Genomic DNA, 24,113 nt, shown 5'->3' with positions numbered 1-24,113 from the left:
CTATCCTCTTCAACATATTCATCGATGATCTGGATGAAGGGGTAGAGTCAGTCATCAGCAAGTTTGCAGATGACACAAAGTTGGGGGCAGATGTTAGTCAGTTAGAGGGTAGAAAGGCTCTGCAGAGGGACCTCGACCGACTGGACAGATGGGCAGAGTCCAATGGGATGGCATTCAACAAGTCCAAGTGCCAAGTGCTGCACTTTGGCTACGGCAATCCCATGCAGAGCTACAGGCTGGGGTCAGAGTGGCTGGAGAGCTCCCAAACAGAGAGGGACCTGGGAGTGCTGATCGACAGCCACCTGAATATGAGCCAGCAGTGTGCCCAGGTGGCCAGGAGGGCCAATAGCATCCTGGCCTGCATTAGGAATAGTGTGGCCAGCAGGAGCAGGGAGGTCATAGTGCCCCTGTACTCTGCTTTGGTTAGGCCGCACCTTGAGCACTGCGTCCAGTTCTGGGCCCCTCAGTTTAAGAAGGACATGGAAACACTTGAGCGTGTCCAGAGAAGGGCAACAAGGCTGGTGAGAGGCCTTGAACACAAGCCCTATGAGGAGAGGCTGAGGGAGCTGGGATTGTTTAGCCTGGAGAAGAGGAGGCTCAGGGGTGACCTCATTGCCCTCTACAACTACCTGAAGGGTGGTTGTAGCCAGGAAGGGGTTGGCCTCTTCTCCCAGGCAACCAGCACCAGAACAAGGGGACACAGTCTCAAGCTGCGCCAGGGGAGGTTTAGACTCGAGGTGAGGAGGAGGTTCTTCACCGAGTGAGTCATTCGTCATTGGAACAGGTTGCCCAGGGAGGTGGTTGAGTCATCGACCCTGGAGGCGTTCAAGGGGAGATTGGACGTGGCACTTGGTGCCATGGTCTAGTCATGGGGTCTGTGTTGATAGGTTGGACTCGATGATCCTCGAGGTCCTTTCCAACCTAAGTGATACTGTGATACTGTGATACTGTGAAATAAAAATCTTAAGTAATTGGGAAAAGGTTAAATAAGTTATTTGGTGTTAACATTTTTGTTAACAGGTAACAGATAATGTTTGTAATAGGGACTGCTAGTGTTGTTATTGTATTTTTGATTACAGAAAACTAGAATTTCTCAGGATAGATAATTTACTTAGGTTGAAAATGTAAAGCCCAGGTCTTGCAAAGCTTACATTCTAGGGTCTGTCAATAGTTGCATTGAAGTTTAGCATATGTATTCATCTTTGTAAAATTGTCCCCTAGACACAGATAATGGGAGTGAAGCAGCATTCATATTGTTAGAAGTGTTCTATCAATGATTTGTTTCTCATCATGTCTTCCATCTGGCCTGTCTTTCTTCTAATTGTTACTTAATTGAGTACAAGCAAACAGTTGGTCCATTTTTCTTCATTATTTCATTCTGACACATTTCTGTAAATGCGTTTTGTCTTACAAACATGACAATAGCATAAATTACAAAGATGAAGCATGTCTGAAACAAAAATTGGGAAATATTTTTTCTGTAGTCTTTTATTCAGAGGTGGCTGCTTTATTAAATGAGCACTAAAGATATTTAAATGAGAACCTAAATCAAGCTATTCATTAAATGCTTAGCAATAAACAAGCCTATAAACAGCCTGAAATAATCACACTTTTAAAATCTAATTCAGCCATGCATCCTTAACACAGAAGAGCTCCCATTAGTCATAATCACTGAATTAGCTCTGTGGATAAATTTTCCCCCCCTTTTCTTTGCAGAGAGAATGTGCTAATTTCATCAAGGTGCTTAAGGCTTACAACCAAACCCACTTGTACGCTTGTGGAACAGGGGCTTTTCATCCAGTCTGCACCTATATTGAAGTTGGAAGTCATCCAGAGGTAAATTATCTTAAACCAATGTTTTTCTTTTTTCTCTTCTTAATCTTTATTGATGTTTAGCCTTGATTTCTTCCCACACAATGCACTCATCATTTTCTGTGGCTCGGTGAGAAGATTTGGTAAGACCTGCTCCTGAATCAGGTGCTGATGTGCTGATTGATAAATCACAGCAGATTCTGTACTTCTTTTCTCTACCTATCATCTTTTCTTTCAGGGGCTTAAATAAATATGAGTAAGCCCATTCTACCTGGTCCATGAAGTTAAAAAGCACTCACTGTTTTTTGGTTGGGACAGCTACTAACTATAAGAGGGGTAGTTGAGCCTGTGTGTTTATTCTGGGGCCAGCTCTGTCTGTTAATCTCATACCAGTCAGTACAATGACACCCAGGGTGATTTCTCCCACTTTGGAATTACAATAGTGTCACATTCATAAATCCCACTTCTCAGATTCGTCCTAACACACTGACAGATTTTCGTATCTGACCTAGGTTTTGTTTCCTTAATTTTTAGTGAAACAATTAATCACTTTTCCTCTCTCTTTCCCCTATTTTTAAAAATCTGAAACTTGTTGATTTTTGCTTAGTGTTGCAGAAGTCTTCTGGTAGATTTTGTATTGTTTTGTCAGTGTTCATCATAACTAAATAGGTAAGCATGGTCTTCCCTGGTAAAAACAGTATCATTCGCAGAAAGCAGTGCAATCTATGCTGGTTTTCCTGGCTAAAAATGCTACTAAAATATTTCTGTGTTCCTTTGCAATGTTTTTACTTGTCAGAAAAGTAAATCTTTCATTTTCCTGTTAAGTATCTAATATAAATTAGTTCACTTTACTTCATTTTCAGGTTTTCTTACCTTAGTATTGCTCTGTGGACTGTTGCAGTATAGCAACCAGACTCTATGTTTCGGGCTTTTTTTCCGCACTCATTCGTTTATGGATATGTTTTACTGGTGAATCCATAGTTGTATTACTTGTAGCTTCTGTGATCTTCAAAGAACTCTTTCAAGTTAGATTATGGTTTTGCAATTCAGGTTTGCAGATTTCCCTGAAAATAAAGATATCATTGTAAAATGAATGAGGATGCAGTTATTTAAAAATCAGAATTTCTTCATGTGGAACAATTAACAAACCTTTTGAGTGTTGACTTTATAGTCTGGGAAAATTTTTTTCCCTATAAAATTGTCTTTTGATATTTGAAACATGAGTCTTTACAAGGTACTAAGCATAAGGTTTTGAAGGGATAAAGGAGCTGCAAAGTAGAAATGTTTTTCTCTCATATTCTTTAATGCTTTATTCCAGAATGCATTCTTGGCAATTAATGATTGTCTCTTGACCACACACAGTATGTCATTGCTTACTGCATTAAACAGATTCTCTGCTTCCTGAGATCCATTTGGGAATTGGTACACGTATTAATTAACTGTGGTTCCGTAAGATGTGTGTCAATCAATTCTTGGCAATCTGCCAAGTGAATCTCTCTGCAGAGAGATAGCTGGTATGAGGTCATTTACTTCTACATTTAGCCGTTTTATGACTGTACCATAAAACTAACACACACTTTATCAAGGATTTATAGCAAGGATGATCAGAGATGAGAGGCCAGATCCACCCTTGGTTTATCATTCTGGATTTTGAAAGTCTTGAGTCAATGAAAGTTTTGAGTTTGACCCTGGAGCTGAAAGAGGATGTTTGTTTTACCTTCTTTCTAGCATCCCCTAGCTATAAAGAAAATCTAAATTGTTGCATTTTGGTCATTTATGCAGTAAACTTGTTAATTCCCCTATGAATGAATCATGCTCTTGACCCTTGATTTCATCTTTGCAAACCAGGGAAGTCAGAAATATGTTTAACTGAACTTCCTCAGGCACTTAGCTTTTGATTTCTTTTTCATCCCTAAGTTAACAATGAAGTCATCTTCACCTGGTCTTCTAGTGGCGCAAGGTTCTGTATCTTCTGGACAGTAGTGCAGGAAGACTTGCTGTCTTCTCAGCCCAGATCTGCCCATGCAGAAAGAAAGCAGGGCAAGAAGGATGCATACCCACCTCTTCTCAGGCTTTGACAACCCTGACAGCCATCCTGGGTTCTGTCCCTTGCAAAGGCAAAAATCAAATAAATAAATGAATTTATTAGATTTGCCGTGAAAAAATAATCTAGTCTGTCTCTCAGCTAAAGCCTGCTCCTTTTCTTCCTTTACTACCTAGCCAAAAGTTTCAAATGTGCATCTCCTCCTGGAGATGGGGAAGAGAAGGGGGCTTGATTGACAGTAGCTATTAGAGACATCATGAATGGGTGGGGGATGCAATAGTAACCCCTGTACCTCTGCACCTCTGCATCTGTGAGAGCCAGATGGTTTATGTTGTCATGTCAGACAGCAGCACTGGATGTGTCAAAGGGCCACTGCTTCTGTATCATGTATAGTTTATACCTCCCTAGCATACTAAAAAAGGTAAAAAGTGTAAGCAAAGGCAAGTGGTTGATTTTGAGTTAAAAAATTGCCATCTAAAACATTTCCTGAAGATTCATTTTCTGACACAACACTTGTGGAAAATTAACTGACTTCACCATCTGCTTATTTATTTTTCAAGCACTTAGAGAGGTAAATGTGAACTGATTAGGGGAACAGTCAGGGAATGTACCTACTGTTTAATATGATTACTTGTTTATATGAGCTCTGAATATAACCCACCTGCCTGAGTCCAACAGAGGAGTGAAAATTGCTGTGTGCCAAATGGAAGAGGTTGGAGAAGAGAAATTTAAAAGAAAAGAGTTGCAAGCGATGCACCAAAAGCAGTTGGAATAGGCTTCAGGATCCTGGAATATGGTTCCATTTTTATGACTGGGGAAAGGAAATAAACCACCTTGCATGACAGTCATAAAGTAATGGAAATACGAATTGTTATATCTGTTGAGTATCTCTTCAATATGAAGCAGCATATTGCAGCCCCATTCCATACTTGAAGAAAACCATTTCTAGTGATGAAACTAGGCAGGTCTAATTGAGTTTGATGAAGTACAGTATCAGAAATAATAATAAAAAGGTAAAAGGATATGAAAAGCATGCTGTGCATCTGATTAAAAGTGATATGCACAAATGTATACAACCTAGTATGTTGTGAATTACACCGCAGTCTAAGGAGTAAAGCAGACTAATCTTCACTTAAATCCATTCCAGATGTGGAAGTGTATAACTGCGGTATTTAGAAAGAAGAACAAAGTTAATATTTGAACAGATTTAAGCACACAAGCCATGAATAAGCAAGAAAGAACAAATTTAGAGAGAACATACCTGAGAAGAGGCTTATTTAAATCTTGAGATCATCCATTGGAGAGGCTATGTATTTGTGCTTTCACTGAATGGTGCAAACTGGATGCTATACAATTACCTTAGCAGAAGGTGCTTGGGGTTTTTTGTTTATTGAACTTAATATTTGCCTATCAAAGTCATGTTTGGGTTTGTCAATAAATTGTCTAATATCCAAGAGTAGTGGAACATCCTGAAAGTAGCCATATTAAGCATCTCGCAATCACTAAAAGTCAACAATTCATATTTGATTATTATTTTAATCTCCATTCTTTCTCAATAACACTGGTTTCACATTCTGCCCCTTTTCCACCCCATTTTCCCCCTTTTTCCCCTCTTCCCCCTCAAACCCAGAGCACCTGGGCTCTCTTGGAGTCTCCTCCCACCCCAGGTTTGGCCACTTTGCCCTCCCCACCAAATCCCCTTTTTAATCTCCTGCCACGAAGGCAGAGCCCACCCGGGCTGGTGGATCCTCCTCTCATCACTGGTGAGTTCCAACCAAAGTTGGAAGAGACCTCAAAGATCATCAAGTCCAACCTGTCACCACAGCCCTCATGACTGAACCATGGCACCAAGTGCCATGTCCAATCCCCTCTTTAACACCTTTAGGGGTGATGACTCTACCACCTCCCTGGGCAGCCCATTCCAATGGCTAATGACTCTCTCAGTGAAGAACTTTCCCTTCACCTCGAGCCTAAGCTTCCCCTGGCTCATCTTGAGACTGTATCCTCTTGTTCTGGTGCTGGTTGCCTGGGAGAAGAGTCCAACCTCTTCCTGGCTACAACCACTCTTCAAGTAGTTGTAGAGAGCAATAAGGTCTCCCCTGAGCCTCCTCTTCTCCAAGCTAAACAATCCCAGCTCCCTCAGCCTCTCCTCATAGGGCTTGTGCTCAAGACCCTGTGCAGACTGCCCTGGGTGATCCTGTTTTGGCGGGGGTGTTGGAATGGATGATCTCTGGATGTCCCTTCCAACCTCTAATGTTCTGTGATATACAGACTTTTGTATTGTATGAGCCTAAGTTTAGGTGAGATGGCACAACACTAACACCTACACAATTTTAAGGGATCCGAGGTTAGGCAACACCACATGGTATAATACAAGAAGCCAGTTACCAAACAAAACAAGAAAGCAATTAGTAAAGCTATGTTTGGCTCCCACTGAATTCTGAGGAAACAGGATTGGATGTGTAGGAATGTACATAATAGCTGCAGAGTTACACAAGTAGGATCAGTGCTTGAAAGGAAGAAATCGAACTGCAGGGAGACCCAGAGTTGCATTAAGCCTACTGGAAAATCACAACAGGATGCAGAATGCACCTGCCTGCACATGCCTGAGCAGGGGAAAGGAGTCCTGCTCCCTTTTCCCAGGGGTCCCTTTGAGGTAGTTTGTGTGACCTAGCAGGGAACAGTCCTGTTTAGGAAAGAACAGGATTTCCCATTTACTAAACCCCTACATACAGGTGGAGGTGTAGAGAATGCCCTGTTTTTAACACTTAGATAAATGTTGCAAGAGCTGTGCAAAATTGTTTGCCAGATCCTCAGCAGGAATACATCAGGGTTTCTCCAAGAGAGGTAAATCAGTAGACGCTGTCTGAAGAACTAACCCTGCTTCTTTTATTGTCACCAATTCCGAATTTCTTGTCATTGTTCAACAGATTAAAACTCCTTTTTAACCAGAGGAACTAGAAAGATCTGGGATCACTTTGCTTGCAGGTTATTTCTCATTCTTAATCAATAAAGAAACTCTAAATTTAGATCAGATTTATGATGTACATAAAACATTTGGTTATTGCATATGAAGTTCTATAGTGCTACCACCTGTAACATATTTACTTTTTCCGGACTCTGTGTATTTTAAAAATCTTTGGTTCAGCTCATAAAGTTTTGCTGAATTATACTTTCCACATTTTTTTTATTTTTTTTCTATCCCTTCTGTACTTCACATTAGAAGAGGTCTAGAGTGCATTTTCTAAGTAATGGACATCCTGTTCTGATACATTTATGCATCTGTCTTTTTTGTCTGTTCGTATATATGTCTGTATATATTATATATGTATATAGTGATGGAAGAGCATTTTTTTTTTCCCTAAGAGAATGACTTTGAAGGCATGCATTACCTGAAGGACCAGTGCTACTGCTGGTAGAAAACATGTTGTGTTTCATTATCTAATATAAAATTTGGGGTGAAACATTGACTTCAGTAGTAGCAGATGTGGCATGAATTGGCTGAACTTCATTGAAGACAGCAGAGCTGTCTTAATTTGCTTCAGTTAGGATTCTGACCTGTGTGTTTTAAGTGAAACATTTGAGCAAATTATTTTTTAAGTTAAGAACCACTTCAGGCTAATTTGTTTTCCATCTAACTAGATATGCCTTTTTGTGGCATTTATATGCTTACTAAATACATAGACGAAATATGAAGGAAAAAGCTACTGTTAAAGGATGATCCTAATTTCTTCTGTGTGAGCAATAGGATTATTAGTTGTGACATACTAGTTCTAAGCATCACAGTAATCACAAAGGCATTCCAATAAGAGATCTAATTTATAGATTGTAGCAGTCTGTATTAGTTCAGAGATGTCTTAACCCTTTAAACCACTAGATACCCTATTACTGTAGCACTTGAAAATAAAACTGAACAACCAGATCCCTAGCTTAGGTACAGTGTAAGGACCTTTTAGAGCACCTCTTTCAATTGCCTGGGTGGTTTTGCCACGGGGTGGGGGGGGAAGGTCTTGAGACTTTAAATGTTGATATGATTCACTGATTCACCTTGTTTCAACAAACAAAAAACAGCAGCTACTGGACTTTTTAGATAGACTGATGTCTGCAGAGGTAACATGTTAGGTGTCAGTGTTAGGGTCATATCTGTCCAGACATCTCACAGGGTCAGTAGCCAAAACCTCAGAATAAAGGTGCTTGATTCCTCCTCCACATGACATCAGTTTCCAGTCCTTTAGGCTACCCTGTGTGAAAATTCTTTGCATAAGATCAGACTTTTCACACATACACAATTTACCTCCAATTGTTTAAAAGGATAAACCTTGGCATAGCTATAACCTTCCTAGTATTTTGGAAGGATGTATTTTATATACAGTTACCGGTAGCTATATATAGCATGTAATTTATTTTTTTGTCCAAGCCATAATTCACTATGACATTTGTTGGGAAGGGATATAATATGGAAACTTTCCAATGACCTGGAGACAGTATTTACAAGAGGAGTACAGGAAGGGACAGAGAATATGGCAGCCTTTCCTCGTAAGACAACCTAAGCAAGCCAGTTGTACTGGTAAGGTGTGACAAATATTTCTGAAAGGAAATTAAGATAAAGTTGTTTAGAAGCTCTGCATATTTTTTAAGCGCCATAATACAGAAGAGTTTCCTACAGGCTGAGTGGTATGTACCAATTGGTGCCTCTTGTTGTGTGGATTTACCTTGTGGTAAAGAATTAGATGGTCACAATAAATATGTTACTTGATTCCCATTTAAAAGATCTTTCGAAACAAACAAAAATCCTGAAGCCCTTTATAAACCAAGGGCTCAACCAAGTTCAGGGTTACATGCTACTATTCATGAAAGCCTGTCTTTGAATACACTACAGATCTCCTTTGACTTTAGCTGTGTTGAACATTCGGTTTGCTAAAACCGTTAGACTAGGAAAATTCAGATTTTCCAAAATGTCATCCTGTATATCCTCAAGCAAAATGTAATTACAATAAAAATTTATATGTAGGGTAGATGCTTTAAAGTAGGATGATTAGGCTTTATGCAATAATTTAGTTGTTGGAATAGTTTACTTTGAAGTAAACTTCCTTCAGCTGAATAGCACACACAACAGCAATAGCTGACATCTTTCTTAACCCACATTGTTGCAAAAGTCTAAACAGCTGCTGCAGATACTTCATCCATGGCAAAGGGAGACACTGAAGAGAAAAATCTTGAAAGATTTTTTTTTTCTCCCAAATACCTATTTTTAACAAGATAAGGATTGCTTTTCAAATTAAAATTATAATGCATGCTAAATTTTTATGTGAATCACACAGTTAAAATATAATAATTTTAATTTGTTGCTAATGTTCATTATTTTAACATATTCAATTAAGATGCCTTTATCACAGGTGAACATTTGACAACTTATTCATCCATTTGATTTGCTGTTTACCAATGTAATGCTATGTTTGTTAGAATAGGACTATTCCAGATAATAATATAATATCCTATATTGCAAGTAGGATTTGGCTCAGTATCTTAAATTTGGATGCAGTACAAACAACATTTTTGAAGGAAAGTATTTAAGAAAGGAGTTGTTCTTAAATGGTTACAGGAAATGTGAACATTGTAGGTTTTCAGCTGTTATTTAGTGCATTCAGACTTACCCTTGCTTATTTCATAATTACACCTAAGCAATCTGAAATCTGTTTATATCTAAAGTGACAGAATCTAAGTCATTATATTTGAGATTCACTCTGAGATTTTTAAGCTGAACATGTACATGCAGGAAATGAAATCAAGCTTTAAACTATCACAAAGTCAAAACAGTGTGGTTGGCTATTTTATTTCTTCACCTTTATTTCTCAGTTTACAGCCTTAAATGGTTATGGGAAAATGGAAGTATGGTTCTTTGGAAAGCCATACAGCGGAGAGGTATAAAAAGAGGAACAAATATATGGAATTTACAATCATTAAGTCCATTTGTTGCACAGCAGAAACTTCTAATGAACCCCCTGCTATTATTCAAATCTGATCAGTCCAGCAAATAACTTTTGTTTAGGGCTTGATAAACATATACAAATTGCTATGGGAGACCTCCTGGATTATTTTTAAACTGGGGGGAGGGGGAGTGTTAAAAAAAAACACTACCAAACAGAAAACCACAATGCCAAAACCATATTACTTTACATATATGTTTCAAAGAAATTGTAAATGGAAGTCACTCCATAGGTCATGTTCTAGCACACTACAGTTTGGTTTTAATTGAAAAATTCCTTGATGACAAAGAACTGCTAAGAATATGGTCTGTAGGAACACAGATGTTTCTGTGGTTCTAACCTGATCACTAGAGAGATACAATGGCACAAAACGAAGCTTGATAGTTGCAAGATCCAGCATATTCTCTGCCGCTGCTGGAAAAAACCCAACTCCTACAAATTGCTAACACAGATTTATTTTTTTTTTTTAATTTTCTTATTGCAAAAAAAAGTCTAATGTGAATGATAGTGTCAAATTTGAACCTCCTGCCTCCTAATGAGAGGAATCTACGTGCTAACATACTTCCAGTGGGATAACTGAGAAGACCATTGTTCCTTCACTGTACATGGTTTTCGCCTTTTGTGGCTGAGAAATGCTGGTTGATTACAGTGGAGAACTGTATACAGTGCGCCACAGCTGAATGACTTCCATGAATAAGAAACTAAAGCCAGTCGACATATTCATTAGGTTCAAAGAAATGAGTCGCAGAACTGTGGGAAAACTTTTGTTTATGCTACTGGAGGGGAGGAGAGAAAAAAAGACTGAGATAGAAAGAGACCTCCATGGAAGCAAATTTGCAGAGTGGAGCATGCACATATGTACATGCAGACTGTGTGGATTTTCATTTACACCACATGCTATGTCTTGCTTTGTGAGTCCATATCTTAATACCATTGTTAACTTTGAGTATGGTCAGAAAAGGAGGGATTCAAGTTAAGAATACTCTTAGGATCTGGGTTTACTTTCTCTTTCTAAAATGTGATTTTATTTTGTTTTTTTTTTTTTTTTTTTTCCCTAGAACTGGCTGTTTTTAGTGGAGTTTTCTATGGCTTGTACTGATGTATCTAAGACTGAGGTTCACTCTTTTATTTGTATAGTCAGACAAAACCCATTAATTGCTATCATTGTTTGAGTGATGACTGAGTTCTGTGCTGTAAGAAAATTAATTTTAGCGATGGCTAGCAGAGGACCTGAAAATCCTCCAACTGTTTGCACTTGGATGTTTGTTATTTCTTCTATCAATTAGAGCATTTTATGATTAATTATTTATGTCCACAATGTAAATATTCCTACTGGCATGTGATTACCTTACTTTACCATGAGTTGATACGGTTTCCCTAATTCATTACAGACTTAGACTATACTTTTGAGAGAAATAGTGATCATATAAAAATGTTGGTCCAATTTATTATGAATATTATGCTAATTTATCAGCAAAGCTCACCATGTTTCTTGTAGCACAGAAGTTCAGCATTTACCTCATGTTAGAGTAACAACTGAAAACATCAGCCCAGCTTCACAGTCATGCAACATATGCAAAGTTTCATCTACACACCTCCTGAAACAAAAGAGAAGTATGGCTGAATCCTTTGATCTCTCAACCGGCAAGGAGGAGAAAAAAATAAAATAACAAACCCACATCTGTTGGGAAACAAATGTAATAAAAACAGTGGAAAACCAGCCTATAGCATAGACTGACTTAATTGAGGAAATGACTTATAAATAGAATTAAATCTTGATTTAGAGGTGCAGGAGGAAGCAAAACTGAAAGAAGGAATTACTGATTTCAGATGTGGGTAGATCAGCATCAAAACAACATTATTCTTTGTGAGATGCATGTCAGAGGCTCCGTTTGACAGGCAGTGACCTCGTGGAGAAGAATCACATTTTAAGTGTGATTTCTGCTGCTGAAGGAAGTGACTGTATTGTGTTTGTAGCTCAGTACAAACATCTTGTCAAACAGTCTTTAAACAACCAAGTTCACAACGCAGCAGGCTTTAGTTGTGGATGAAGCTCCACATACAGGCCATACTTTTATGAAATGCAGAACTGCAAACTAACTGGATATAGTAAATACTCAGACATCAGGACCTAACCGAGAGATTATTGACATTAACTAACTTCACTGGCCTTTGTCTAAACTTTTATGAGATCTCATGTGTTGTGAAGTGCCTTTTAGGCCTGAATTTTAAAGGCCATAGGATATGTTTAACTCTGGAAAGTTACAAGCAAGTCTGAAAACACTGCCTATTTCCATGCTGTCAGACCAACATAATATTTATAGTTTCTGCATGTTCATTTTGTGTGAGCTTAATGGTACAGCAGCATGGTGACTGGCTTGTGGTTAGTCCTGTGAAGGGGCCCAGGGATGCTGTTTATAGCCATGGTTCAGGCTGCTCAGTAATGATGGAGAAGCTCATGCCTGACTCTCTCAAAATCTCCTCCTGATATTGCTTCTGGACATAGGAGTCTTGCACATTCAGGATTCCAAGAAAGGGGGTATTTCCCAAAAGGAAAGATGAGAACATTCCTGGATTTAAAGCAATCTTTCAAACAGATTCAGGAAAGAAAATGTAACTTTACACAATGGGAGGCCTCTTTGGTGTGCTTCCAAAATCCTTATGCCTCTTTCTTTCATCAACAGCTACATTTGGCATGACAAAAATGGCTTTTCTGCAATGATTAAATCTTACTTCTCCTTTGATAAAAAGCAGAGCAACTGCAGGTGAAGCTACTATTTCTGTGAGTAAACAGCAAGAGATAGGTATGTCCAGTGGTTGCCTGGTGGAACAGGAAGTAATTGTTCTTCATCTGACCATCCCCGTTTTTATGTGCCGACTCATATTTATATGGAAAAGCTTTCATAATACTTTCCAGATGCTTTCTTGCCTTTACAAGATTTTGAAAATTAATTTCTTCTCTGTTCTGTGTTATAAAGTGTCTCAAATTTGTTACTAAGTGTGTTCTAACTATAAAATTGCACTATTCCATAGTTCAATAAGAAAATAATGCTAAATATTGATGTTTTAATTAGTACTTTGTTTCTTAAAGAGTTTAATGAGCCATCTAGCAAAATGATTAAGAATTAATCCTGTACATTCCATACATACTGTGAAGATGGCTACAAGAGGAAGAATCTCTACAGAAGAAGAGCAGATAGAGTTTTAATACTGCATCACTTTCTAACTTTTCTTTATCCTTTGTAAAGGTATTTAGCAAATGTTTTAATTTATCAGTGTGCTACTATTCATATTTTTGCATCTTTTGCTGCCATAAAATAAAACAGATATGTTAACAGTCAGAAGTCATCCTTCATCTTTCTTTTAACAGTATCTTTTTTATGTAAATGAGACCCAGTGTAGCAATGTATACGATTTCTACAATAGAACCTGTCAACAGGAATAAAATCCAGTTTTAGAAATGGGTCACAGTTTAGACCATGATTATATTTTATGCACAGAAGGAAGATGGGACTGGCCATAAAATTAAGTATCAGGCATGAGAGCAGTCCATAGGCATAAATAATTATCTTTTTTTCATGTTAGTCTGTATATCTTTTGCCATGAAGAGTTAATCAATTTGCTGCGAAAGTCTGTGGAAGATTAAGAATAGTAATGAAACAGGCAGTGTTTTAAATATTTGTGCTTGTCCCATATGCCAACTGCTTGTGTGATGCTGAAAATCAGACTAAGTGATCACGGCAGCTCTTCCTGTCCTCAAAATCTAAGAATAAAATCATGTGAAGTCAGTTGGGAAAAAATTTACTCTTCCATTCATTCTCAGCTCTTGCTTACCTAGTTTGTAACAACTTGCTTTCTGTTTGTGACACTCAGCATGTCTGTTTGGAAATGTTCGGCTCCTCTTTAAGCTCAAGTATAAACCATAGAGAATCTCTCTGTCTTCCCTCAGATACCATTCCTGTGAGGGAAAGGTGCTGTACCATTCTGTATCTTTCTTCATCTCTCCATTTATGTAATACAAACAATGTAGTGACTATGACCTGACTCAGATGAAATTCATGCCTCTGACTTGTTCATTCCTCTGTGGACTTTGACTAAATTAGTTATTTCCTAAGTAACACATTTCATAGGAAAAGAGTGAGTAACCTTCCACTATTACTTGGGAATCCAAGGAAAGGCAAGCTAATACCTGTTTTTTATTTTGTCTTGAGCTTCTGTATTTGCTGCAGAGAATTTGCATATGGTTATTTTTATTTATTCCCAGAAGAAAACTTTGTTTTTAAAAATGTGGTTATTCTTCAGTCAGGAAAGAATATGAGAAACACACTGGATAAAAACCCAATTTCCACTGGAAAATTAAGATAAAAAGAGATACTATGCAGAATGGATATTGTATCCTGATGAATTCATGCCTATTAGAATTGGTGTCGACTTGCTTTGTCACCTAATCTAGTCTAATTTGTGTACATTTGCAGTCATGCTCAAACCTGGACTGTCTTCTCACCTGTAGTGATACAAATCACAGCAAGTGACTCTTGCAGTGCAGCATTAATTTGCATTTTAATTCTTTCGTTTTCAACTATTGCACAATGGATCACAATTCTATACATTGTCCATCTCTAAGCAATTATTTTCCTTTTTACTGTATCTATCAAGTAGTTCCAGAAGAGCTGTCAGAGAACTTTTCATTTCTTTATTGTTTAGTTAAGAAATGCAACCTGATTTATGAAAATCTATGGATTCCTCGGAGTCACAACACCGTCACATCCAGGCAGATATGTTACTAAAATGTTCCAAAGTACAAAATCAGATGAAAACGCAATACTCTTTGTTAATGAAATACTATCCATAATGAATCTTGCTTGGGAGTGCTAATAACTACCTTTAGGTTAAAGTGCTCAGATGTCACAGGATAACAATATCTGTCTTAGACATTATCATTACAGCAAAGTAATTAAAGGTTACTTAGCTATTAAATGGTTCCCTTGGAAGAATCATTCAATGATGTATCTTTAAACATGCATTTACAATAAAATTAAGCAAATTAAACACCAGTGTCATAGTAATCTATTTTATGTGCAGAATTTCCGATACACAAATGTGTAATATGGTTGATGACAGAAAGCTGACGACTTGATGCTGTGCCCATTTGTTTTTAAACATCAAACAATCTTGGTTGCTCATATATGTAAAATAATGCTTATGCTATTGAGTTAAACATTACAGTGACAACGTTGCTGGAGAGAAAGGGAATGTCAAAATTATCATGGTCCCATTTCATATGCTCAAGTAGTATCACTCTGGTTGAGAGAAGTATTAAAATTCACTCGCTCCTTTTCACACCGCTGTGCTACATGGACTTAAAAGCCTGGTAATCAGTGACTATAGTTTTGCTACAGCTCAGCTTGACTCATTAGAAGGAAACTTTCAGGGAATACTAGCTTGCTGCCTTCTACATTTAATACAAACCACAGCAGGAAAATTGAGCAAGCAGCTTAATCTGAATATAAACATTTCTCATCACCCGCTCAAGTGGGAATATGATATGGACAACACCAGTGAGAGTGGAGCACTACAGAAATGAGGGATTTTTGTTTTCCCTCACAATAATTTCCATGCTGTATGGAGATCTTATTTCATAAGTTTTGACTTAAAAATTAGTTTCATTGCATTATGCCAACTGGCAGTGACAAGTACATGGTTTATTCTGCTTTTTTCTCTGTTTAATGAGGAAAAAACCCACTAGATAAATAGATTACTCATCCAAGACCTTTTTGTATGTAAGTAAGAAGGTGTAAAGTTCAGATCGCTGCTGTCCCCCTGAAACATTGTCCTTGCTCCAGGCGATGGCATTATTCACATACCTTAAGTTTACCCTTATTTAAATGTTTTGCCTGATCATGTCTTTTGACAAAACAGGAATTAAAAAAGAAAGACATTTTTTCTCATGCTGCAGAACACAGCTAGGAAAGTATTTGCAGTAGAAAAGGAAAGATGACGAATGCTTGATAGAAATCTGACTTTTTTCATGCTGTAATATGTGGTTTTGTGCCAGTAAGATAATTAGCAATGGTGACATCATCTTATCGGTGATATGCAAAGCTGCTGTACATTTTGGTTGAGGATGACACTAATGTTATGGGTAATCTTCTCCAGTCCTCAGGCTTTTGCTGAGGCCAAATGGTTTGGCCTTAATTGATTTAACTCTCTACAATTCAGATTGCTTGAAAGATGAAGTTTCAGTCAGTGTCATGAAAGCATGATCCCATGTCTTGGGGCCAAAAAATCCCCAGACAAGTTAAATGCAGTGATGGAGCTATCTGTTCACTAAATCATCTTAAGATGTCCTTCAAAGACCTGCTAAGGGCTAACCCTATCAAAAAATATAACATGTAGGTGTGAATAAAAAAAAAAACCAAAGTCTTAATACAGGGATGTCAATGAATTAATCAGTTTTAGTGCTGCAGCTTCTCAGAGAACAGATTTTTACTTCCTGAACACAGTAAAAGCATGTGTGCTGATTGATTCTGCCTAATTCCACACTTGGAAACAGCTTTCAAAGGAAAATTAAAGAGAAAAAAAAAGTTAAAAAAAAAGTCTAACAGTGGAAGGTTCTCTTCCAATGAGTTCTTTCACCCTGAGGCACGGTTCATATTTTAATCATGAATTGGTAAAAGTGTAATCAGAAAACAAATGGCATTGATTACTTATTCAAAGCAGTAGCTCCAATCATTTCATCCTACACATCCATGTTGTTTGAAGTATAGAACCGACAGAAAACCTGAAAGAGTTTTGCCATTTGTAGAAATCAGCATTACTGTCTGTAGCTACAAGTTATTTACAAGCTTCCAAAGAAGGGTTTCATAAGGGATATGAGTGCACCTACAATACAAACCATGTGTCAATCACTAGAAAACTGCAGAGTAATAGTACTGTTTTTCCCCTTTGCTTGGTCCAAGTTTAATTTTCTGTTTGGCTAAGCATCAGTGATTGTGAAGGTGGTGTATCAACAATAATCATTGTGGCATATTCAATTTAATTATAGTTGGTTGAAGCCCTTAACTTAATTTGCTTTTTCTGAATAAAAGTTTATTTTATTCCATTTTTAAAAATCCTACTGTTTATGTGTTTTGTCATCTTTCGTTATTAGAAACAGGGATCTGGTTTCATTATTCAAGTGTGGCAGTAATGAAGGAGAAAGTCTTTATCAGCTTACTCGGCTATATCTGGGCTCTTTTCATGGTATACTTATTGAACACCAAAACCCTTGAAGTCAGTAGAGTTTATCCTAGATAATGAATTTCAGTTCCTAGCTAAAATGCTCTGAAACTCATACCCAAATTTAGGACATGGAAAAATAGGACATTGTTTAACATGGAACAAGGCCACAAAGGTTCTTCCAACAGGCAATTGTAATAATAAATGATTCAGCCACGAGTACAAGATTTATGTATTCTCTTAAAGTTTGGTGAGGATAAATAGAACAGTAATGGGGAAAGTTGACTTTGTTTAACCTCAATCAAGAAGGGGAGCCAAGAAAGGAAAGTTTGGACAAGGCAGTGGAAGTTTTGATGGTGGAAGAGTTCTCTGCGTGTCTTAAACCTTGTCCATAAGCAAATTTGTGAATGTCTCTCTAAATCAGTGCAAATCCCTGCCCTGGCATTCTCATTTCAGTTAAAGCAGTGTTTCAGGTCTGTTTTTAGCTTCCTGAAAGTAGCTGAAGATAAGTTGCTCTTGGACTGAGCTCCCTGTGTCGACACAATATGCACGTGTTTACTGAAATCGCATTACATTCAAACACAGTGATACAAATCTGCTGATTAGTGCATGCACTGAAAAGGCTGTTTAGCCTTTAAAAGGATTTTGCAGGAAAGCAAGCTGGAATGCAAGCCCTTTCTGCTTGCCACTTGTAGGTTTGTGAATTTGGCTTTTATTTCATTGTGCAAATGTGTTTTCATGCAGACATAGTAAAGCCATGACCCCATGTAAAAAGGATTACCTTGAAGGGAGATAGTAAGATTACGGCATAAAGGATGTTTAATACAAAAATGCTAAGTTGCCTTGTACAAAGATTATAGAACAACAATTTTTTTTAACTCAAAGTACTTCCCTGACATTATGCAAGCAGTCACATATCAGAACCACAAAATAAAAGTCTTAAAGAGAGGGCTAAAAGAAAATAAAGGAAAATGTCTGTTGTGTTTTGGGGTTTGGTTTTTTTTTGGGGGAGTTTTTTTGTAGAAGGATGATATAGAATTCCTTTAAAATGTTATTTATTTTGGCTGACGCTGCTGCAAGTAGTTTAGATAACACTTAATGACTTAGATATTATTTTTACAATCACTCTATTTCATGGAGTATTAAAAATAATAAATAACAAAATATTTTGAAACAGATAAGAGAAGACAGTAAGAAAAGCTGAATATTTCAAAAAACTTCACATCTTACTCATCCAAAGCAACAACTTTCTCTCATAAGCCACATTAGCCATTGGAGTCAGAGGGATCAAATCCTGGTCCAAAATGATTGATTCATTAGGTGGAAAAAAAAATAAAAAGGATTGATTTTTTTTTCAGCTTACACCTGCAACACCATTCTTATTTGTTTGAGTTGTAAGCAATATGGTCAGAAACAAATCCAGACTTAATCCTAATGCACTGTGATCACTGGCTACTTATTGATTTCTGCAGAGGTAGGACTAGGCTTTGTGTGGTAATCTGTCAAATTTGAGCATTAATTATCCACTCGTTAATTACCTATGCATTTAAGTGTACATTTAATTGCTTTCATGGAAAGTAGTCTTAAAACCTCAGTCAGAAAGTGCTTAAGCAAATTGTCTCTGAAAGGGAAGATTACTCAGGTATATAAAGCAAAACCAAATCTGAAATCTTTCTATGATGACATACTTCAAAAGGACAAACTTCTTTTCAGTTTTGTGGGCACTCTATAGGCAGTAATATTACCAGGACACTCTGAAGGTGGAAGAGAAATGCCAGGAATCACTGAGTCATGAAATGAAGGACAAAAAGACAGTGAGAAAAATGAATACATATTTCCATTGAAGATGGAATATAAAATCACCGTGTTAAAAATTCTCTAAATAACTAAAAGGTAATGTGATGGCAAGGTAAAGGTGGTAGAAAGGTATGCACCAGAAAGTAAAAAGAATCTGGGTACTGCAAGATAGAGCAGGTCTGGTCTATTTTACATGCTGTTATTGCCACTTAATTTTCTTAATTATAATATAACTCTCTACAATTCAGATTGCTTGAAAGATTAATTTATATATATGCTTACACTTACTAATTTTCTGTTTACTGCTTACACTTACTAATTTTCTACCAGGAATCTTCTACTGACCTTTAAGTGCTCTATGTAGGTATGTATCCTCATCACAGTACAAATTGTAATAAAGGAGTTTTTAAATTCTTATGTTAGTTAGGAAGATGTAGAATTTGTATTATTTAAGAAGGTGCAGAATTTAAAAGCTGTGACCAAAATTTAATGTAAGGACTTAAAATAAATGGTGTTTGAGATAGAAAGGATTCTAATATCAAGAGAAAAACTCCAGACAGCAGGAAAATAATGTTAAACCATGCTGTCTGAGACATTTCACAAAAAGAGGAAATCTGTGACATATGGTATCAAGTGAGGCACTTGAAGTTGAGTCTAAAAATGTTGAAAAAGACAGCTGTAAGTTTGCATGATTAAAAAATGAAAGGAAGGATATTATGATACATCAAGAAACAGAGAAGAGTTATGAAACCAGAGGTGGACTAGTTGGAGATGTTTGTTTGCTTTTCTTATCCAGTGGTTTCTGATGTTTTTATTCAATTTATCTTCAAATTCAACCTCCACCTCTATCTTCCGTTTCTCCCAGTGACATCAGTGCTGGTTATTAACACAAAAACTGGGTGGATCTTTGAACCTTGAAATCAAAGAACAATTTAGGGAAAGAGATAATTACATATCAGCTCTTCTTCCCCGCAATATGTTTAAACAGATTAGATTATTTTTTAAAGTGTTAGATGTGATGTGAACATTTGAGAATAATATTGTCACTTTACATGAGTCATAAAAGTCTAAAAAAAAAAAAGCAAACTTCTCTCTCTCAGATTTTTTGTGGTATGCATTATCTGATCTTTATTTTAAGTGACCTATTTTAATTTCTGTTTATATGTTTTGTTTTTTTTTTAGGTGATTAATATTACGTAGCTTTAGAGATGGAAATCTATGAAAGGGATATAGGCTGTGTTTTTTGTAGTGTGTTGTTGGTTTTTTTGGGGGGGGACGTTGGAGGGAGCAGAGGGCTTGGGGGAGGGGGTTGTGTGGGGGGGTTTGTTTGTTGTTGTTTGTTATTTTTTTCCATGCTTCTTTTGCTAGTTCTTGTAAAACTTGGGTGAATAAAACACAAGTGGCTATTTGCATATGGCAATTTGTCTATGCATTGAGCAGAGATATTCCTTGGGAATCACAGGGAGACTAAAGGCTAACTGTGCACAAAAGCTGATGCTCTCTCTCCATCACAAGTGATCCTTACCAATTTTAGTTGGCACATTGTGCATAGTTTGCATGTGCTGAGTAAGCTCAGTTGCCATTAGCTTTACTAGGATTTGAGGCAGGACTTTTGTTTATGGCACTGGAAAAGGCTCAGGAACCAGAGCATTAGCTTTTTGCTTTGGCATGGATTTCCTGGCTAAATTACCTAACTTCTCTCTGCCTCATTTCATAAGAACAGTCAAATCTGTTCAGACCAAAGGCTCATTTAACCCAGCATCTCAGTTCTCACAACAACCTATAATGGATTCCGATGGAAGAGAATAAGAAGGCAAGCATGCAGCAATGCTTAGCCATATAGTTAGTCTCCCAGGCTCCAGCACTGGTTGTTCAGGGATTTCCTGAACCAGGAGTGGAATCTCAGTGTTTAATGCTTTTCAGTGACTTGGTTTAGATGGATTAGTACTGGCATTTCTTGAGCTCATACATCTTTTAAGTATCCACAACATCCCATGCCCTACAAATTGTGACATGCAAGGAACATCCCTTTATTTTGTTTTAAACATTCTACCTGCCAGTTTCTTATTCAAGAACAAACTGAGAACAGTCTTGTTTTCTTCCTATCTTTTCCAGTATACTGTATGCTTATTAATTTAGAGGACTGTAACTTCATGCAGGAGTGCTATGTATTTGTATAGAAACATCAAGATGCTGTTTGCCTTTGTTTCTTTCCTTGAATCTCCTAACATTCAATTTGTTCTTTTTAACTGTTACTGGGTATAGGCCTCATTCATAAAAAGTATAAAAATACATGTATTTTAAAAAAGCTATTTTAAAATGTTGTTCTTGATCTATAAAATGAGGTAGTATACTTGTGTTTGCGAAATTACTTTCTATGGAAAGATAAAAAAGAAGATGGTGAACATAGCTTTAAAGAAATTTCCAGAAAGTCCTTGAAGCAAATATTGAAGTGGTTCCGGCTTATTCTAGCTGGGTTCAGTAAAAAATATGAGATTTTATCTCTAATAGTCACAAATAAAACATTTTCAGTCAGATATGTAGTTTTTTTGAGGCCTTAATTCAGAGGCCACTGAAAGAGACATAATGTGTTTTGGAGCAGATGATACGAGAATAAAATGCCAGTCCTATAATTTGACTTCTCCACTACCACTAACACCTTCCAAAACAGGAAGGCAACTGGGCTACTATATTTCAGATTCCATTTGTAAGTGGTAAATTTAATTCTTGCATACAACACCCCCCAACCCCAAAAAAACAACCAAACAAAAAAACTCCCACCCCAAAAAAACCCCAAACCACCCCAAATCAACCAACCAAAAGTGGAAAGGAAGAAGATTTGTTTAGTTTCCACAGTTTTTCTGTGCATCTCTAAACGTGCAGTGTGGGACAGGCAGGCATTATGAGGCTTTTCATACAAAGCAATTCTAGCATCATTGGAAGTGTTTGATTACTTTTCCTACAAGACCATACTCTGAGTTTTTCCCTTTCTGAGGGATTTGCATATCAACAGGAACAGATTAAAGTTGACAATGTTTCAGAAACTGTCTCTTAATTCTTAGGGGCCTGTTCCAATCTTAAGTAAACAAAGTTTCATTTATAAAGAAAAGATAAGCCCAGAAGGTTCATAAGGTGCCTCAAACACCACAAACACCTTCTCCTGGTGAAATGTTTACATCCAAGGTGATAGAAAGCTGAGCAGCATTATCTTGCAGATGGTCTTAAAAGATACAAATAAATAAGTACAAAGGCATGTGGGTTTTCTATACCAATTAGGATCAAATTTTCTTGATTCAGGGCTAATTTACAGTAAGGATACATCCCAGTTGTAAGCTTAAAACAAAATATTAATCCTGCTTGATAATCTCAGCAGTTTACCTTTTTTTCTTCAGTTATATTGAGTTTTTCTGGTGTTTTACAGTGTTGCTGAAGAGAGAACTACCCTTACTGTCTAGAGGTGCTTCTGTTCATGAAGAACAAATTAAAAGGGTAATTTGGCACAATAGGTAGATAGTTAATATTTCAGATACCACTATTTTTGTTTGAGCATTCATTTACGTGTAATTATACATTTCTGCCAAGTGCAGTTAAATGTTTAACATTTATTTCTGTAAATGAAAATGAAGCTTACATTTTAGTCACATATTCTAAAACAAGTAAATAGTATGGATTACAAACACGAGATTTTTCTTCTCAGTGTTTATTGTCATAGTTTTAATGATGGCAAAAAGCAGAAGGGTGGTGGTATGGATGCATGTTTAGAAATCGTGTATTTGTCAGTTCAAACCTATCAAATTGATGCTGACAGAGAACAACTGTTTAATTCATAGTCATTTGGAAGGATTTGCTGTGACCTTGAGTTAACGTGTAAACATGGCGAGGGATATAAGAAAGATTCCTCTGGCGTTCACTGACTTGAGGGAAATATTTTTTTCTGACTTCAGTGGGCTTTAGCTTGAAGCTCTGAAGGCAGGACCTGAGAAGATGTGCACAAAGGTCTCAGTGATCATGCCATTTTTGAAATATCATTGCCCTAAGTTGTAGTCTGTAAGGTTTATTGTTATCATCCTTAACCTTCCCCTAAGCACGGATAGGTCCTGCATAATTCAAAAACCACTTCACACTGTGTCTATGGTATGATGGTTGGTGATGAAACGTGAAATAATCTGAATGACAGCTTGCTTTCTCAAAAAGGCTGAATGACTTAATAATTTGGATTCCATTAAAGTTGGCCACAGAAAATTATAAAAGAAATCATCAGGATTTTTAGAACTATTTACTTCTTATGAGAGATTGGTGTGTTTGTCAGTTTGATTTACTCAACAAAGTTGATCTGTGTTCTACTCTATTCTACGCACTCATTACATGAAACAGGAAGGATCTTGAGCCAGAGTTCTGTTAAATGAGAGGCACCATTTCTCCTTTGAAAATACAAATACCAGTAACTCATGTGTCTGATTGGATGGTGATTAGCACTACTGACACTATGCATCCCTGTTTACGACTGTACATATATAGACATATGAATTGAGTGCATTACATATCACTGGCAGTGTCACTTATTTCTCTCCCTTCTGGGAGTACCTGAGTGCTAGAAAAGCAGGCAAGATTGTGAGTAAAGAAGTGAATGTTAATGCATTTTTTTTTCAGTCACCCTGAATCAAAAACACTTATATCCATTTGTTTCTGTGTCAGCAAAGGTTTTGCTGAGAAGGTAATATCAAACATTCTTGACTTTTTAATAAGAAACCCTCAACCTGTATGAGAAATGCATTGCTCCTAAACACAGTGCTATGAGGAATAATTGCAACTTGTCACAGAGAGAGGTTATAATTATATCTACTGTTACTTGTGTCTCCTTGTGCATAATAGAAGTTAGCTTTTACAAATACATTGCTCTCTAATACAACACCAGTTATTAACATGTTAAGGATATTATTTTTTGCTAATGAAGAAAATAAAACAAAGCTGCAAAAGGACTGAGTGGTTTCACACTGAAAGCAAATGGAGGGAATGAAGATGAAAGAGAAGTGCTTATTGCATAGATTTCAAAATGAAGTTTTGCCTAGGAAAAGAAAAATTGCCCTAAGGGTCGGAATTTCAGCTTCTGTATTCCAAACCTTGTTTATGGTTAAAAACAAAGAAGCAAACAAACAAAACCAAAACATATTAAACACTGGTCTAGATTTGACACTTCATAGGCAACCTGCTTTAGGAGAATCTCCTTTGAAGCTGTGGTTGGACTAGATGATCTG

The 24,113-nt window shown here is 37.0% G+C and overlaps 1 protein-coding gene across 1 annotated transcript in view; it reads left to right on the top strand.

The window, feature by feature from the left end:
* SEMA3A (semaphorin 3A) overlaps positions 1-24,113 on the top strand; it is a 169,045-nt gene that overhangs the window by 69,416 nt on the left and 75,516 nt on the right. The window contains exon 4 of the mRNA XM_068167882.1: positions 1,717-1,836. Within this exon, the coding sequence (XP_068023983.1) occupies positions 1,717-1,836 (120 nt within the window). The remainder of the gene's footprint in view (positions 1-1,716; positions 1,837-24,113) is intronic.

Source organism: Melanerpes formicivorus, unplaced genomic scaffold (assembly GCF_026170545.1).
Source record: "Melanerpes formicivorus ecotype bairdi unplaced genomic scaffold, bMelFor1.0.p_v2 SCAF_3, whole genome shotgun sequence".
Classification (NCBI taxonomy): Eukaryota; Metazoa; Chordata; class Aves; order Piciformes; family Picidae; genus Melanerpes; species Melanerpes formicivorus.
This window is presented reverse-complemented; position numbering and strand designations above follow the sequence as displayed.